Below are 17,269 nucleotides of genomic sequence, written 5' to 3' on the forward strand. Positions count from 1 at the left end.
CGGGCGGATGGGCAGGCAGCACCCCTCCACCCAGAGTGGCCTTATTCCTGGTCTGCCCAGGCTTCCCAAGAGCCCAGGACACACGTGTGCCCAAGCATGGACACCTGTTCTTGCTGTCGGCAGCGAGAGTGTGGTCACCTTAGAGGCCCGGGACGTGTGACCACACCGAGGGCACACGCAGACCCAGGCGGGGGTGTGCCTGTGCGTGCCCTTGTGGGTGGGGTCCTTGGAGTTGAAAAGAAACAGAAAAAGATGGAAGTGTGAGGCTGCTTGCGTTTCTGGTTCCCCTGACTGGCAAACAGCCCGTGGTTGCTTTGCGTGTGTGTATGGAGGTCGTCCTCCTGGGGTGTCCTTCCAGAACAGCCGAGTACAAGCACTGCGGCCAGGGTCCGGCTGGCGCTCCGGCTGGGGGTTGGGGGGTTGTCGTACCAGGTGTTTCAGATGGTGGGGACTGAGTACAAGGAACCGATCGTGCAGGGTTGGAGGCTGAAAGAGTGAAAAGAGCTCACCGAGGAGCGTGGGCACCGACTGCAGCGCGCCCACTTAAGGGCTTGGGCGCAAAGGGAGGTGGGACTGAGAATGGCATTCAGAGAAGGGTCCTATGGGGCTAGGAGGGGCGTCCGGCCGTGCTGCTTCTCAGGAGGCACTCGGTGCTCCGCCGCTAGGGTGGTCCAGCCAGCAGGCAGCCTGGCCCCCCTCCCCTGCTGTGGCTACAGCCCCCGGCCCCACCTCCTCTCGCAGGCATCATCGACCTGTCCCAAGTGCCACACCTGCCTGTGCTGGTGCCCCCAACACCAGGCACGCCAGCCACCGCCATGGACCGCCTCGCCTACCTCCCCACCGCACCCCAGCACTTCAGCAGCCGGCTCAGCAGCTCCCCGCTCTCCCCAGGTGACACCCCCATCCCCGCTCTGGTGTCCTCAGGTAGATGTCTTGCCCTGTCTGTTCCACCCGAGGAGACAGGGTCAGGGCCCTTCCTTGTCCCCGGGGCTGAGCCGCAGGCCCTTGGTTTCCAGGAGGCCCCACTCACTTGACAAAACCCACGGCCACATCCTCGTCCGAGAGGGAACGGGAGCGCGATCGGGAGCGGGAGCGGGAGAAGTCCATCCTCACGTCCACCACCACAGTGGAGCACGCGCCCATCTGGAGACCTGGTAGGACTCCGAGCCCCCAGCCCGCGCCCCGGGGCTCCCGCGGCTGCCTGAGGCCCGCACCTCTGATACCGCGGCTTGTGCCCCCCAGGAACGGAGCAGAGCAGCGGCAGCGGCGGTGGCGGTGGGGGAGGGGGCGGCAGCAGCAGCCGCCCCGCCTCCCATTCCCACTCCCACCAGCACTCGCCCATCTCTCCCCGGACCCAGGACGCCATCCAGCAGAGGCCCAGCGTGCTGCACAACACGGGCATGAAGGGCATCATCACCTCCGTGGAGCCCAGCACGCCCACGGTCCTGAGGTGGGCCAGGTTGGCATTGGGAGGGGACAGGGCGGCTGGGTGGCTGGTCGCTGGACACAGGTGGGGGACACATGAGTGTGCTGGTGGGTTGGGAGACAGACGGGAGGGTGAGTAGTGGGTGGGCATGGGGCTGGATGCGTAGAGGATGAGTAGATGAGAGGACGGGTGGGTGGGTAGGTGAGTAGTTGGGAGGTAGATGGGTGGGTAGGTAAAGAGATAAGTGATTGGGTTAGATGGATGAGTGGGTGGATAGATGAATGGACTGATGGGTAGGTAATAGATTACCAGTGGGAAGTGGATGGATGCCAGGTGAGTGGGTGGGTGCTTACGTGGGTTGGTGGTAGATAGACGGGTGCCTGAGCTAGATGAATGGGTGGGTGGATGGTTGATTAGGTGGGTGAGGAGGTAGGTGGGTGGGTGGGTGACTAGATAGATGGGTTGGGTGGGTGGATGGTTGGTTAGGTGGGTGAGGAGGTAGGTGGGTGGGAGACTAGATAGATGGGTTGGTGGGTGGGTGGACGGGTGGTGAATTGGATGGGTGGGTGGGGGTTTGGGTGAGTCGTTGGTATGTTGTCGAGTTCAGGAATGGTCTGTGGAAAGGAGAGGGAGAGGCAGAAGGAGGGCTGTGAGGGACTCTCCTGTTCCTCCCAGAACTCAGCAGGGCCCTATAGGGAGAAGATAGTGTCTCTCTTGCTTGGGAGACAAAATCCAGTTTCCCTAAAGATGAGAGGAGCTGCCCAGGCCCCATATGTGCCCCCTAGAGTCCCCTCTGGTGACCCACCTCCAACCCCTCATCCCCAAGGACTGTGGGCAGAGCTGCCTGTCAGGGGAAGGGAGCTTTCCCCGTACCCTCCCTGCCCAGGGACCTGTTTTGAAGCGGCTGGTTCTTCCAGAATGAAATGTCCATTCATTTAAGTGTTCCTCCACTTGCTGCTCTAAATCATACCCTCCCTACCACCCTTCCAGTTATAAAAATGATGATGTCATTTCCCCAGAGCGTCGGCTTTGTGCCCTGAGTCAGGTCCCCAACGGTTATGCAGCACACAGGCACCTGACCCTTAGAGCCGGTCATCAGACACCAGGTCCTTGTTCCCCACACCAGCAGTAATAGGGACATCAAGCCCCTTTCCCGCTGCAGCTGAGTAAGAGCCCTGGGATTAGGGGCTAGCACAGGCCTTCCTCGTGGAAACCCTGGGCTTGACAGGCCACAAGAGATGGGGTCAGGCCAGCTCACGTCCAAGCCTGTTTCCTCATCTGCAGAGGCGATAATTACACTAACCCTGTGAAGGTCAGAGAGAGTGCATCTGTGCATTCCTTCTTCCTGGTCGGCCTGTGCTAGGGGTGGGGGACGAGGTGACAGTTGATGCAAGCCCTGCCCTCTGGGGGCTTAAGGTCTAGACCAGGGCAGCAATCAGGGAAGGCTGCCTGGAGGAAGAGACAAAGGACTCTCAGGAGTAGCCAGAGCCAGCCCTACTGGGGTGAGGAGAGTGCTCCAGGCAGAAGGGACGTCAGGGAGCCCTGTGTGTCCCCTGGTGTCCGAGGTGGGAGAGCTGGGCCCTGCTGCCCCCTTCTCTAACACACGGCTCACGTCACTCCCACCTTTCTCGAACCACACATCCGGGCCCACCCTCCCGGCCTTCAGCCCTGGTGTCCTGCCTCTTCACGTGGCTCACTCACTTCCTCCTGGCTCGTGTGCCAGCTACCTCAGAGACCCTCTGACCACCTGCCCGAAAGTTCCTTTGCTGTCTGCCCAGGCCTGTTGCTTTTGAGCTGTTGCTACACCGACAAGGGTTTAATTTATCTGTGACTGTGTGTAGTGAGTCTTCTCACCCAGAACCTATGGCACTTTTGTCTGTTTCGTTCACTGCCATATCCTGAGGGTCTAGAACAGTGCCTGACGTATAGGAGGTGCTCAGTAAAGTTTTGGGCAGATGGGCTGGATGGATGGGCTAGGTAGGGTTGTGTTGCATGGGGTCTCATGGGCCACAGTCAGGAGGGTTTCCTCTCAGTGCAGTGGGGACCTTGGGAGCTATTACAGGGCAGTGGGGACTCATCAGGGTGTTGAAGTGAGGGGTGACCCTACCTCGGTTTCATAGGCCCCCGGCTGTGGCTCCCGCAACCACTCACCCTCCTCCTCTCCTCCCTCAGGTCCACCTCCACCTCCTCGCCTGTCCGCCCGGCCGCCACATTCCCTCCCACCACCCACTGCCCGCTGGGCGGCACCCTGGACGGGGTCTACCCCACCCTCATGGAGCCTGTCTTGCTGCCTAAGGAGGCCTCGCGGGTCGCCCGGCCCGAGCGGCCCCGAGTGGACACCGGCCACACCTTCCTCGCCAAGCCCCCGGCCCGCACAGGGCTGGAGCCCGCCTCCTCCCCCAGCAAGGGCTCCGAGCCCCGGCCCCTGGCACTCCCCGGCTCCAGCCACACGGCCATCGCCCGCGCCCCAGCGAAGAGCCTCGCACCCCACCACGCCAGCCCGGACCAGCCGGCGCCGCCCGCCTCGGCCGCGGACCTGCACCGGGAAAAGACTCAAAGTAAACCCTTTTCCATCCAGGAATTGGAACTCCGTTCTCTGGGTAAGACCACCCTGACAGCGGCCACCTTCATAGACGCGATAATCATGCGTCAAATTGCTCACGATAAAGGGCCGCGAGAAGGAGGTTCGCTGGCCAACGACTCCCCTCGCGATGGTAAGACTTCCGGCCCCGCCGCCCACCCACCCCGTCTTGTGGCCTAAAGATATTTTCAGATCTCTGCTTTTTATTTTTCCCCCCCATTTTTTGTTGGTTTTGGTATTTTGTTTTGAAACTCGTCTTCGTCGATTGCACGCTCTGATGATTCCTCAGCTGCGCCCACCCCCTCTGACTGGGGGCACCTCATCATTTGCACATCGTTTTATCATGATTTTTTTTTTTTTTTTTTTTGGATTTTCGCTTTTTTCCTTTAATGAATGGATCTGTGATTTTGACTTCAGCCACGCCTCCCATCTCCCTCTTCGCGCCTTTGTTTGGGGAGCGGGGCTGCAGAGGGGCTCAGGCTGATGTCTTTGCCTGCTGCCGTGTGTGGTTTGGAGGACACCCCCCGAGGCATACAGTGGGGAGAAGACGGAGAGTGGGGCACCCCCACTTTCCAGGAGGAGCTGGGAACCTGGCCCGTGCGTCCTGCCCAGGTCATGAGGGAGTCTTGGGGATGACCTGGCCCCACATCCTCTTGCTGACCCACCAGCCAGCATCCCCGGAGGAAACGGGGTTCTTCCGTGCTTCCCTTTCACCTCCAGCCCCAGCTTAGGACTCCCCTGTGCTGGGGTGGGGCTGGGGGGCTGGGAGACTGCGGGGGCTGCGGCCCGGGCAGGGGCACTGGGACCTTAGTCTCACTCCCTGCCACCCCCCGCACTGACATCACTCCTTCACCACCCATCCGCTGTCCCCACACCCCCTTCCCAGAGACTCATCCTCCCCCATCTCACTCCACCCCCAGCCCCCACAACCTGGGTCTGCCTCTGTCCCTGTCCCTTTTTCCATCTGTGTTGCCATCCACCTCTCACTCTCCCTGGGCCTCCCTCCATCTCCCTCAACCTGTGTGTCTCATTCTCTGCGTGTTTTCTCCACCCATCTCTTTACCATCCTCTCTCTCCCTGCAGCACCCTTACCCTCCTTTCTCGGTTCACCCCCACCCCTGGCCAGGCAGTAGCCGCCACTCTGGCTCTTTCCCTCTCTCCGTCCGCCCAAATACCCCCCTACTCCGGCCCTGGGGCCCCAACCAGCATGGGAGGGCGGGCTGGGAGGGGCAGCCTTGGCCCTGAGTCCCCGCGCCTGCCTGACTCGCCACCTCGCCCTGCTGCAGGTTACCACGGCGGCAGCTACAGCCCCGACGGGGTAGAGCCCGTCAGCCCTGTGAGCTCACCCAGCCTGACCCACGACAAGGGGCTCCCCAAGCACCTGGAGGAGCTCGACAAGAGCCACCTGGAGGGGGACCTGCGGCACAAGCAGCCAGGTGGGGTCCTGCCCTGCGCCCCCACCCACCACAGCCCCATGAAGCAGGGACAGCTGTCGCCCCATGGCACAGGTGGGGAGACCGAGGTGCTCGGAGGTGGAGGGATTGGCCCTGCCCCACAGCTCAGAGGGCAGAGCTGGGGCTTGAGGACGGCAGCCCTGCTGAGCTCGCGCCGCGCCCATCCCAGCCACCCTCTGACCAGCTCTGCTCTGCCCACAGGCCCAGGGAAGCTCGGCGGTGAGGCTGCACACCTCCCACACCTGCGGCCGCTGCCTGAGAGCCAGCCCTCGTCCAGCCCACTGCTCCAGACCACTCCCGGGGTCAAAGGTCACCAGCGGGTGGTCACCCTGGCTCAGCATATCAGTGTAACTACCCCTTCTGTGCCCTCCTCCTCATTGCCTTTGCACCTGGGGTGGGGCCGGGCCCTGGGGGGGGGGGGGAGGGTCCACACAGAGTCTGGTGGGTAAACTTGAGTCCTGGTGGGGTGAACCAGGGATCTGGGGCTTGGCGAGGACAAACCACGCCAGGGGTTCCAGAATCTCAAACTCAGCTGCTGTAGCTGTCCCCTCATCCAGCGGATGGAGCCGTAGGTGCCCCAGCCCACGATTCACATCTTACTTACGCTGGCCAGTGGAGTCCCACCTATCTCGGGGCCCAGTTTGAGACCCTGGCCGACCCCCTCGCCATGCACTTGGGGGCATTGAGGCAGCTATGTTCTGGCTCGAAGCACATGGGGGGCCCGGAGCCCAGCCGCAGGGTTCTGCCCCACAAAGCTCAGTCCAGTCCTCACCCCACCCGGAAGGTTCTGGTGGGATGGCTGGTCCCTGACCCCGCACCTCTCCCCTACTCCTCGGGCTGCAGGAGGTCATCACGCAGGACTACACGCGGCACCACCCCCAGCAGCTCAGCGCGCCCCTCCCCGCCCCCCTCTACTCCTTCCCCGGAGCCAGCTGCCCCGTCCTGGACCTCCGCCGCCCACCCAGCGACCTCTACCTCCCGCCCCCGGACCATGGCGCCCCAGCCCGTGGCTCGCCCCACAGTGAAGGGGGCAAGAGGTGAGTGGGGGAGGGAGGCAGGGTGCCCCTTGCTGGGCACTGCTAGGCCCTCGTCAGTTGTCTGCCTTGGGAGGGTTGAGCTCAGCAAAGTGTGAGGCCCACTCAGAGCCATTGTGCAGATGAGACACTGAGACTTGGGGAAACTGGGCAGTTTGCTCAAGGTCACAGTGCTGTGAGATGACAGCTGACACGCACACCACGTTCTAGGGTCCGGGCACTGAGCTAAGTGCCTCACGCTTGTTAACCGGGATCCTCACCACAACCCCAGGCAGTGCAGGCATGTTATCTCCACTTCACAGGTGAAGAAACTGAGGCATGGGGAAGTGAATTCACTTGCCCACAGAGACACAGCCAGTAAGTGGTGGAGCTGGGATCTGAGCCAGCGCTGTGTGGTCTGAGAGCAGCCTCCCAGCATGCACGTGCACTTACACTCCTGGTTACCCCGGAGGCTGGGGATCAGAGAGGAGCGGGCAGGGCCCCCAGCTCTAGGATGAAGAAGCCGTTCTGGTGGGGCACAGAAGTGGGAGACAGCAAGTGTCTTTGGGGGAACAGTGGGGTCCCTGGCATGGGGTGTGGCAGGGATCAACAAAGTACTGCCCACAGGCCAAATCCAGCCCACAGCCTGTTCTCTTGTAGTCCAGGAGCTAGAGATGGTTTTGTGTTTTCAAAGGTTATAAAAATAAATGAAAAAGAATACAGCAGAGACTACAAGTGGCACACAACGCCTGAAATACTTACCCTCTGGCCCTTCACAGGAGAAGCGCGTGAAGCCCTGGTTTAGAGTGAGGCAGGGCTTGGAGAGGGAGTGGAGAGAGGGGTGCATCCATGCACCCCTTCGAGAGCAGGAGCTCTGAGCTCTGACCACAGCTGGGGCCCTCTCTCCGCCCAGGTCTCCAGAGCCAAGCAAGACGTCGGCCCTGGGCAGTGGTGAGGATGGTATCGAGCCCGTGTCCCCGCCTGAGGGCATGGCAGAGCCCGGGCATCCCCGGAGCGCCATGTACCCGCTGCTGTACCGGGACGGGGAGCAGGCGGAGCCCAGGTACCTTCATGACAGCCCCCTCCCCGTCCTGGGATGCTGAGGACTCAGGTTCTTGCCTACCTGCAGCCTCGGTCCACTGCTGTGCATTTGGGGGCTTGACAGAAGCTTTGGGGTGCAGCTGGGGGACCTCAGCGGTAGCTTCCCGTGCCTTAGGCTGGGGTCTCTCAGCTCAGGCCGGGCCCCTGTTGCCAGCATTTGAGAATCTGAGAAATAAAGAGCTAATGTGCTGGACCAAAGTGGGTCCCGGGGGTGGGACGAATGCAGACAACAAAGCCAGGCCGCCTGGCCTCCAGAAGGGTGTGGTCTGAGTCCACTTTGGTTCCCAAGGCCCGTTACAGGGGTTGGACTGTTGCAGGTGTACAGGTGTTGCACCCCAGGGCAGCTGAGCTCTCCAGAGATACCCTGAACCTAGGAATAGGTGAACGACAGAGATTTCAGATGTGGCCCCTAAGAGATGAGAGATGCAGGCACAGGATGAATTTTTAAGACAGCTCAGATGGTGAGCGCCCCCTCATCAAGGGTATGCAAGCTCAGCACCGAATGAACTGATCTGGGGTGTCTGATCCTCACAGCAGGATGGGCTCCAAATCTCCAGGCAATACCAGCCAGCCGCCGGCCTTCTTTAGCAAGCTGACCGAGAGCAACTCGGCCATGGTCAAATCCAAGAAACAGGAGATCAACAAGAAGCTGAACACCCACAACCGAAACGAGCCCGAATACAGTAAGGGCCCGCCCCTCCCCGGGGGTGGGGGCGGCTGCGGGGCTGGGGGCCAGCACGGCAGCGAAACCCACGGCCCGGCACACCTGCTGACCAGCTCTCGCACTGGCCCTTCAGCTCACGCTCAGGGAGCCCTGGGCCGTGTCTTTTTGCTGTCAGTGCTGGCTGCACAGAGTGCGGCCCCCAGAACGGTGCCCGGCACACAGTGGTCTGTGCTGAGCCCCATACCGGGCACCAGGGATGGGGTCACACCCATACAAGGGCCCCATGTGTCCCCCGTTCATGGTGCCTGCCACGTGTGGGACTTCTCTCCCCTGTTTATGTGATTCCTGGGCATAAATCCTAGCTTAGCTCGGCCGCCGCTGAGCACAGTGCCTGGCATGCCTCAGGAGAATGCGCGAGTGGGTGAGCCAATGAAAGAGGGGTCGTCACCATCCCGGGCCTCAGATAGCTCATTAGCTGAGGGTAGTTCAGGGGCCCTGCGGAGGCTTTTCTGCTTCTGGGGCTGGAGTCACGGCCTTGCAGATAGTCACCAGCCCAGGCTTGTCCAGCTCAGGGTCTTGCCAAGTGCAGGGCACGGGCCAGCAGGTCAGCAGCCCCAGCGAGCTGGTTGGAAATGCAGAATCTCAGGCCCTGCCCCAGCCCTGCTGAATCCGTCTGCATTGACAAGCTCCCAGGAGGTGCGCCTTGCCTCCACCAGACTGGCGACAGGAATGGGCAGGTGATTCCTCAGGACCTGTGGGCCCAGAGGTCTCACCCATCTTATCACCCCCTCCAGATATCGGCCAGCCCGGGACAGAGATCTTCAACATGCCAGCCATCACCGGAGCAGGTAACCACTTGTCTGGGCTGCGCGGCCCTCCCCCTCCCCCGTCGTCGGGCGCCCCGGGCAGGTCACACTGAGCGTTTGGACCTGGGAAGAGACTTGGGAGTGAGGCCTTGGGAGTCAACGGGACCCCACACTAGCCGTAGCCATGGTGACAGGCGACCTTTCTTAATTCAAGCGTGTCCCCTCCTGTGGTCTAAACAAAACCCTGCAGTGGGGATGCAAAGGCCAGCGAGAGTGGCAAGGAGTCTCTATCTGGAGTTCACTGCCAGGGTCTCCTGGTGCGTCTAGTACAGTATTAGAATCACGCACATCTATCCAGAAACTTCCCTGGCTTGTCTGCTGGGGTCTCAGATGGAGGTTTGAATGCGTGGATGGGAAGTGGGCCTGTGCGTACGCACGCTGCACTCAGGGTCCACGTGGGCATCTTTTATAGATAGAACGTTAGTTTTCCTTGCACATTCCAGCCAGGGGGCTGGGGAAGCAGAGCCGATGCATAAAGGGGTGGGTGTAAAACTCACACACAATTTTAAGGGAAAACTTAAGCCTTCTCGAATGTTTTGGAGCCTCTGGGGTTGGACCCCCAGCTTCTGGTAGGGCCCACACTGTGTGTTTCTGCAGCCTTCATAGAAGGACGGGGTGAGGCTGTGGGGAAGTGCCCTGGCGAGTCTGGCGTGAAGGGCTGAGCCCAGAGCAGACGGGGCCGATGCCCTCCGTGGGCAGGCCTGCCGATGGGAAGAGCCAGGGGCATCTGCAGCGGGGGATGTGCTGGCCTTCCCCGGGGCCAGCACAGGCCTTGAGCTCTGGGAACATGAGGAGCACAAGGCAGCTATTGGATTTTGTCAGGGGGCCAGCGGGGCTGCTGAGTGGGGTCCCGATGTCCATCCACCCAGAGACCAGACACCTGGGGCTTTGCTGAGCCTCAGGCAACAAGGAGGAGACAATTTGGCCGAAACAATGAGATGGTTGGAAATGAATGTTTTCAGGACGTTCTAAACCTTGACCAAGGCACTAGACACACAGCTGCGTGTTTACGTAGAAATTCACACAGGACAACAAAGATTTGTGTGAAAACTTGTATATAAATTAGATTCAACTTTTTTCAAAGCAGTTTAGTCCACACACAAAAATTTCCCCAGACCCCGGTCTCTGCTGCTTTAGTTCCTGCTTTGTGACTGGAGATGATCAGCTTCCTGTCTAGACCGTCAGACCGCGGACCGGTGACCTTGAATGGGAACTCAGTAAACGTCTGTGATGGCTAGGACACTGACCTGCCAAGGAACTATCGTGTCTTCCTCACATCTTTTCCCCACTTCCCAGTGTTTTCGTGTGTAGGATCATAATTTTTTTTTTTTTTTTTTGTCCCCAGCACTCACCTCTGCTAGAGATTTTGCATTTTCTTGATGGAAATTTTTATTTTTTTAAGTGCTAGTGAAATGTGGCCAGGACATAGCTGAAAAAAAGGTTGAGGCATCCTGTGGCTGTGCATGAGTTTGAAACTAAAAGGAAAAAAAAGAAAATGTAGATGGCAAATAGTCGCTTTGGAAACATGAGTTTTAGAAGCTGCCGTGTTGCTCCCAGTGTCCCAGGAGCCAGCAGTCCAGTTTACAGATGAGTTAGGGGGTCGGCAAGCCCGTCATTCAGCCACTTGGTAATCATACAGTTGGCTCAGAGCGGAAGTTTTAAAATTCATGAAAATTTTGCCCGATGGCAGATAGCTTTGTTGGCAATTTTTGAAAGCAAAGTGGTTTAACAGAAAATGCCGAATAGAGGCACATTCCCCAGGGTTTGCAAAGCCCCCAGGATGGTTCACAAGAAAGAGACAGAAAACCTGGTAAACAGAAAAGGCTTAACTGACACAACTTTGCAGCGGGTGTCTGGAAGGATCCGTGGGGGACCGTTGCGGATCGGGCCACTTTGTGCCGGGGTGGCCGGGCCGGGGGCGGCCACGCCACTGTCTCCAGCTCTGCCCTGTCCCCCGCACACGCACCGTAACTGCATGGCTACGACCCCCACCTCACCGTCCGTCTCTGCACCCTCTTTCTCCTCGTGGCTCCCAGGCGGGGAGAGGGGGGTGGGAGGAGAGTTAGGCCCAGCTTGGGGGGCAGGCAGGGGCTTGAGGGTCCCAGGCCTCGCAGGTGGGGGCAGCTGGAGGACCGTCTGGTCAGCATCCCTCCCAGCCTCCCAGGGGCCCCCAGGAGCCAAGGTGGACCCCCCCATGCCCAGTACTGAGCTCTACCTTGCCTTAGTTTCCTAGCAAATAAGGCGACCCTCTGATCCTGCCCCTACTCCCTCTTTTCAAGGCCACTTGGAATTAAAAAAAAAAAAGCAGCCCCAGCTGGGAATAGGGGGCCAGCAGGGGCTCTGATTTCCCAGAGGGCAGAGTAGGAATGAGGCTTGGGGGGTGGTCATCTAACCCCCCAACCCCACCTCCCCCAAGGAGTTCCTAAGAGCTGCCAGGGCCCAAGTCAGAGGGAGCCCCCTGTCCCCGTCCCCCTGTAGGAAAATTCCGGGGGGAAGACAGGGAAATCAAGAAACGTTGCTTTGCCGAAATGTGCTCACTGTGTATTCTCTCTTCTCCTCCCTCCCTCCCTCTCTGCTTTTCTCTCTCCCTCTCCCCTTGTCCTCTGGCCCCTCCTGGCCCCTTTGTGTGTGTGTCTCTCTCCCAGGCCTTATGACCTGCAGAAGCCAGGCGGTGCAGGAGCATGCCAGCACCAACATGGGGCTGGAGGCCATTATTAGAAAGGCGCTCATGGGTAAATATGATCAGTGGGAGGAGCACCCGCTCAGCGCCAATGCTTTTAACCCTCTGAATGCCAGTGCCAGCCTGCCCGCTGCTATGCCCATAACCGCTGCTGACGGACGGAGTGAACACGCACTCACCTCGCCAGGTCTGCAGGCCTCCTCCGCCTTGGCCCTCCAGCCCCACCCGCCCCGTCTGTTCCCACCCCGGTGTCATTAATCCTCCCGCCTCCGCGTTCCTCTGACCAACCCCCTCCAGCTTTGGAGCTTGTGACTTGATTTTTGTGCGTGTTTGACGTGGTTCTGGAGTTGGCTGATCCCAAGCTGGGCGGGCACCCTCCAGTGTCCGCATCGCCCCGGTCCGCCCTCGCCCACTGGGCCCGAGGGAGCTGCCGCTTTTCTAAAAACACTCATGCCGCTGCCCAAGCCCTGCCCTGCCTTCCTCCCCTGCTGGACACAGGTCCCGGGATGCCCGCGTCCTGGGGCCCATCTTGTGTCTCCTTGGGGCAGATCAGGCTGGAGTGAGGACCCACCTTCCCTGTGTGGATCCAGGGGACCCCTGGGCTCACAGCAGTCAGGGCGGGGGGTGCTCAGGGTCGTTTCGGGTCACCACGCGTGTCCATGGCTGGTCTTAGGCGCGATGGGAGGAGACTGGTGTCTATGTGCCAGCCCCAAACTCAGATGAGTCAGGGAAGACAGACAAGCCAGCTCCCCCTGCCCTGGGTTCCCAGTCAACACTGCAGATCAGAGCAAGGGCCAGGCAGGGAGATCTTGGGCCCATTTTTCTGACCTGGATGCTGTGGCCCCAGGGAGTTTCTGGACTTCGTGGAGGCCCAGGCCTGGCCCCAGGGGTCCTGGCTTCTCTGCAGCGGGCCTGCAGCCTCCCAGTCCTGGCTTAGTCCTGAGGCAGTGGTCAGGGTCCAGCTAGAGGCCTGCAGCTCCACGCTTGGGGTATCAGCCTCAGGGCAGCCTCAGGGGGTTTGCAAGTAGTCGTACCCCCTTCCCCTAGTAGGAACCCCTGCAGGATCCAGCCTCATGGCTGGGTCTGGCCGTCTGGTCGACTTCCTTGGCTCCCCGGGTCGAGCTGCTGTTCTCCCTCCATGGGGGGCCTGGGAAGCAGGCGGCCAGGGCCTCAACCACCCCCCACCCCACAGCGTGAGCACTGTCCTCATGGTCCAACGTGGCCCCTTCCCACGTGTCCCCCTGCAGGTGGCGGCGGGAAGGCCAAAGTCTCTGGCAGACCCAGCAGTCGAAAAGCCAAGTCTCCGGCCCCAGGCCTGGCGTCTGGGGACAGGCCGCCCTCCGTCTCCTCGGTGCACTCGGAGGGTGACTGCAACCGCCGGACTCCGCTCACCAACCGTGTGTGGGAGGACCGGCCCTCCTCCGCAGGTGGGCTCCAGGGGTGGGCAGGTGGGCCCACGGGGCCGTCGCCTGTGGGATACACGCATCGTCAGGGGGCTGCGTGCCCGCCCCGTGGGCGGAGCTGAGCTGTCAGCGCTTCTCGTCAGGGCCCGGGCAGAGGGAAAGGGTGCGATCAGAGAGGGGAACAAAGGACCCAGGAAGTAGAGAGAAAGGGCCATGGCAGGGGTCGTTCCCACGGGCTCAGCGGGTCACAAAGGGAGCCCTCTGCTTTCTCTTGAGAGCGCAAGGAGGCCCCTGGGGACTTAAGTGGGGCAACTGCAGGTTTGAGCGGTCCCTTGGCTGCAGAGCAGACCCCAGCGGCAGTGGCGTGAACAGGGAGGGGGCTCCTGCTGGTGCAGCGACAGGTGGCCGGGCACGAAGCCAGTGTGAGCGCTGGAGGAAAGGAGAGGCGGGCAGCTGGAGACACCTACCGGCAGTTAGAAGGTGATGGGGTCGCAGGAGGCCAAGGCCCCAGTTCTGTAGGTGGTGGCCCATGGGGGCTGCCCAGCTCACTGGGGCCTCCCGGGCGTCTTTCCCCATCTTTCCGGCAGGTTCCACGCCGTTTCCCTACAACCCGCTGATCATGCGGCTGCAGGCGGGGGTCATGGCCTCCCCACCCCCACCTGGCCTCCCCGCGGGCAGCGGGCCCCTGGCCGGCCCCCACCACGCCTGGGACGAGGAGCCCAAGCCGCTGCTCTGCTCACAGTACGAGACGCTCTCCGACAGCGAGTGACGGTCAGCACGGGGTGGGGGCGGCGCCAGGGCCCAGCGAGCGACCAGAGCAGCCAGGCAAGGAGCCGGGCGGCTGCCGACTCCCCCAACCGAGGAAGGAGCCCCTGAATCTGCCTGTGCGCCCGTCTGTCCATCCGTCCAGAGCTGGCATCCTTGCCTGTCTAAAGCCTTAACTACGACTCCCGCCCCGGCTGGCCCTGTGCAGTGACCTTACTCAGGGGATGTTTACCTGGTGCTCGGGAGGGGAGGGGTCAGGGAGGGGGCGCGGCAGGTGTGTGGCGGCCACACGCACGCAGCCGGGGCGGCCAGGGACCCAAAGCAGGACGACCACGCACCTCCCACGCCACTGCCTCCCCCCTTAACGCATTTGGAACCAAAGTCTAAACTGAGCTAGCAGCCCCCCGCATCCTCCCTCCGCCCCCATCCCGCTTAGTACTCTGGACAGACGGACACAGGCCCTGTCCAGCCCCCGGCACTCTCGTCCCGGTCCCCATGGGCTGCGCCAGTCAACGAGACCGCTGGAAACCAAGTCAGGCCAGATGGGCAGGCGAAAGGGCCAGGTGCGGCCTGGGGCGAGCGGATGCTCTGAGGAACCGGACTGTTTTTTTCACACATCGTTGCCGCAGCGGTGGGAAGGAAAGGCAGGTGTAAATGATGTATTGGTTTACAGGGTATATTTTTGATACCTTCAATGAATTAATTCAGATGTTTTACGCAAGGAAGGACTTACCCAGTATTATTGCTGCTGTGCTTTCGATCTCTGCTTACCGTTCAGGAGGCGTGTGCAGGCCGACAGTCAGTGACCCCATCATCCGCAGGAGCAGGGGGGCAGGGGCTGCCCGCTCGCAAGCCCCCCTGCGTCCTCCCTCCCTTCCTTCCTTGGGCAGAATGAATTTGATGGGTATTCTGTGACCGCCATCTGCGCACGGCGGTGGCGTCCTGTCATTTACACACGTTGTTCTCATTAAAAAGCGACTTATACTCGAGTTACAGAGGCTTCTTCTCTCCCTCGGACCGGCCAGCCAGGAGGGCAGATGACTTGCGGAGGGGGGCGGTGGGAGTGTACCCCTGGGGGGAGGGCTCAGGGACACATCCCCTGACTCACCAGACTCGTCCCCCTTGCGGGCGAACACATACCCACAGTGAGGATGTCACTGTGCGGACATTGAACAGCCACCCCCGTGGGGAGAGTATCGGGGAGGGTGCGTGATCACACTCGTGTTGGTGGTGTCTGAGGTGGGCATCATCAGTTCTTAACTGTCAGAGGCGTTCTGGCGAGGCCGGCAGTAGAGGGGGGCGTGTGCTGTGGCTCCCTGCGTGGTGGCTGCTGCCTGTTTGCCCAGGAGGAAGGCCTTTGTCCCCGGGCGCTGCTCCTGAAAGGCCCCTGCAGGTGGCAGGTTTTGGCAGCCCCAGAGCTGCCTCTCAGCTACCCCTCGGCGCTGGGGGTATTGGTAGCCTGCATGTGGCCTCTGATGCCCGCCCACCTCTCCAAGCAGAGGTCAGAGCACCTCCACCAGCTGAGTCAAGGTCAGCCGTGCCCTGTGGCGTGAGGGACCCTGGGCTCCCTCTGCAGGGTGTGGGGCTGGGCCACGGCCCGAGGGCTGGCCCAGCGTGTAGACACCTGGCAGCCAGGAGATGGTGCCCCCTTGGAAGACTTCAGGCCGCTGTGCTGAGTCCTGGATCTGCCCTGGGAGGTGGACCTGGATTGCAGGATCCTGGAACCTTTGGGTGCCCTGAGGAGTGTGGGAGGGGGCTCTCTGCCCCTCCCAGGTCTTGAACTAAAAGGGTGACCCCCACAAGGCAGTCTGCAAAGTAGGGATTCTTTTGGTTGCAGTCATGCTAAGCCCGCGGGCCCCATGGTTCTGGGCTCCACCCCCATGCCCATCTCTCAGCTTCTTGGCCCAGGCACCCAGGGGCACTGACCTCTCCACCCACCTGGCACACACGACCTCAAGTACCCAGAGAGGGGTCACCTGGGCCCCGTCAGCTCCCGGGAGGCCGGCATGTCTGGCCAAGGGGACAGTGTTCATGCACCTGAAGCCTCTAGGAATCTGGTGGGGCCTCACTGGTAAGGATGGCCATAGCCCTAGGCCCCCCCCCCCACCAGGCGTCAGGTGGCAGCCACACGTTCAGCACCCTAGGGACGACCCCCGCAGCATGGGGGGTCCGCAGAGGAGACCGCTAGGGCCTGCTGGAGGCAGAAATTGCCAGCCTCTGCCCAGCCTCCGCACTGGTAGTGCCCAGCACCCAGCCTCTGCCCAGCCACCGCCCCGGTGGTGCCCAGCGCCCAGGCCAGCTGAGCACCCCGTCTGCCCAGGCTGGGGACCCGGGCAGTGGGAGCATGCTATGTCCTCCAGGGACCCTGCACGGCCTCCCTGGTGCTCAGTTTATTCTGGAAGCCTGTGCCTTGAGGCGAAATGAGCAGAGTGCTTTGAGCTCCACAGGGCTCAGCCTGGCGCCTAGGCTGTAGTCCTGATGCTGGCAGGCAGGTGGCAGTGTTGGGCCAGCAAAGGGCCCTGCCCTGGGTGGGACTCCCTCCATCCAGGGTGCAGGCCAGCCCCCACCTGGAATCCAGGATGGGTCAGATTGTGCTAGCCACACCAGCCACCAAGGGCTGGCCGTGCATGCTTGTGCCACCCAGGAACCCACGGCAGCTCCCTCAGCTGTGGTCAGTCCAGAGTGATCTGGGCGTAGGGACACAAGTCTCAGCCCACATGGTCGTCTCTGCCAGCCCCCTGTCTCTGTGGCCTCAGAATTGACACCACTTCACATCTCTTGTCTACTCTGACACAGCGGCACAGGCCCAACACAGGGATGTCTGCCAGGGGCAGGGAGCGCTCACGGCCTCCTGGTGCCTGTGGAGGGTTCACCATCTTCCAGCCTCAACCAGCCAGTCCTCAGCCTCCAAAGGGTTCATCCCACTCCCATCTTGTTTGGCTCCATCTTAAAATGAAAGCCATGCTATTCGCTGACCCTCGTCTCCCTGGAAAACTCCTAAACACACTTCAAAACCCCGCTGGGGCATTACCTCTTTTAAGAACCCATCATCCCGCCCCATCTTTCTCCCCTCCCAGTCTCCGCTAACACACTGCCAGCTATCAGACAGAAGCCCTCAACAGCAGAGCTCGTCTTGCTCTTCCGGCCTCCGTTGTTGACTGACCCCCAGCGACTGTGTTGAGCTGAGCTGACACTGTGAGGACCAGATTCAACAGAAAGTGAGAACGTGATTTGTAAAGTACAGGACAGGCTGATGTCCCTGTGTCTTAGGACGTTGGGAAGTTAGTTAAAGTGCAGATTCCTGGGCCCCACCCAG

The 17,269-nt window shown here is 61.1% G+C and overlaps 1 protein-coding gene across 29 annotated transcripts in view; it reads left to right on the top strand.

Moving 5' to 3' along the window:
- NCOR2 (nuclear receptor corepressor 2) overlaps window positions 1–14,942 on the top strand; it is a 215,164-nt gene extending 200,222 nt beyond the window's left edge. For 9 of the 29 annotated variants that reach the window (XM_032471262.1, XM_032471264.1, XM_032471261.1 and 6 more), the window contains 13 exons: window positions 742–891; window positions 1,017–1,154; window positions 1,243–1,459; window positions 3,599–4,140; window positions 5,294–5,515; window positions 5,663–5,808; window positions 6,305–6,498; window positions 7,388–7,537; window positions 8,110–8,258; window positions 9,034–9,087; window positions 11,751–11,972; window positions 13,033–13,212; window positions 13,776–14,942. In XM_032471262.1, the coding sequence (XP_032327153.1) occupies window positions 742–891; window positions 1,017–1,154; window positions 1,243–1,459; window positions 3,599–4,140; window positions 5,294–5,515; window positions 5,663–5,808; window positions 6,305–6,498; window positions 7,388–7,537; window positions 8,110–8,258; window positions 9,034–9,087; window positions 11,751–11,972; window positions 13,033–13,212; window positions 13,776–13,957 (2,546 nt within the window). In that variant the 3' untranslated portion in view covers window positions 13,958–14,942. The remainder of the gene's footprint in view (window positions 1–741; window positions 892–1,016; window positions 1,155–1,242; window positions 1,460–3,598; window positions 4,141–5,293; window positions 5,516–5,662; window positions 5,809–6,304; window positions 6,499–7,387; window positions 7,538–8,109; window positions 8,259–9,033; window positions 9,088–11,750; window positions 11,973–13,032; window positions 13,213–13,775) is intronic. The other 20 variants (XM_032471276.1, XM_032471284.1, XM_032471279.1 and 17 more) reach the window with 14 other exon arrangements.
- Window positions 14,943–17,269: the final 2,327 nt, after the last annotated feature.

The sequence above is a fragment of the Camelus ferus genome, chromosome 32 (assembly GCF_009834535.1).
Source record: "Camelus ferus isolate YT-003-E chromosome 32, BCGSAC_Cfer_1.0, whole genome shotgun sequence".
NCBI lineage: Eukaryota > Metazoa > Chordata > Mammalia > Artiodactyla > Camelidae > Camelus > Camelus ferus.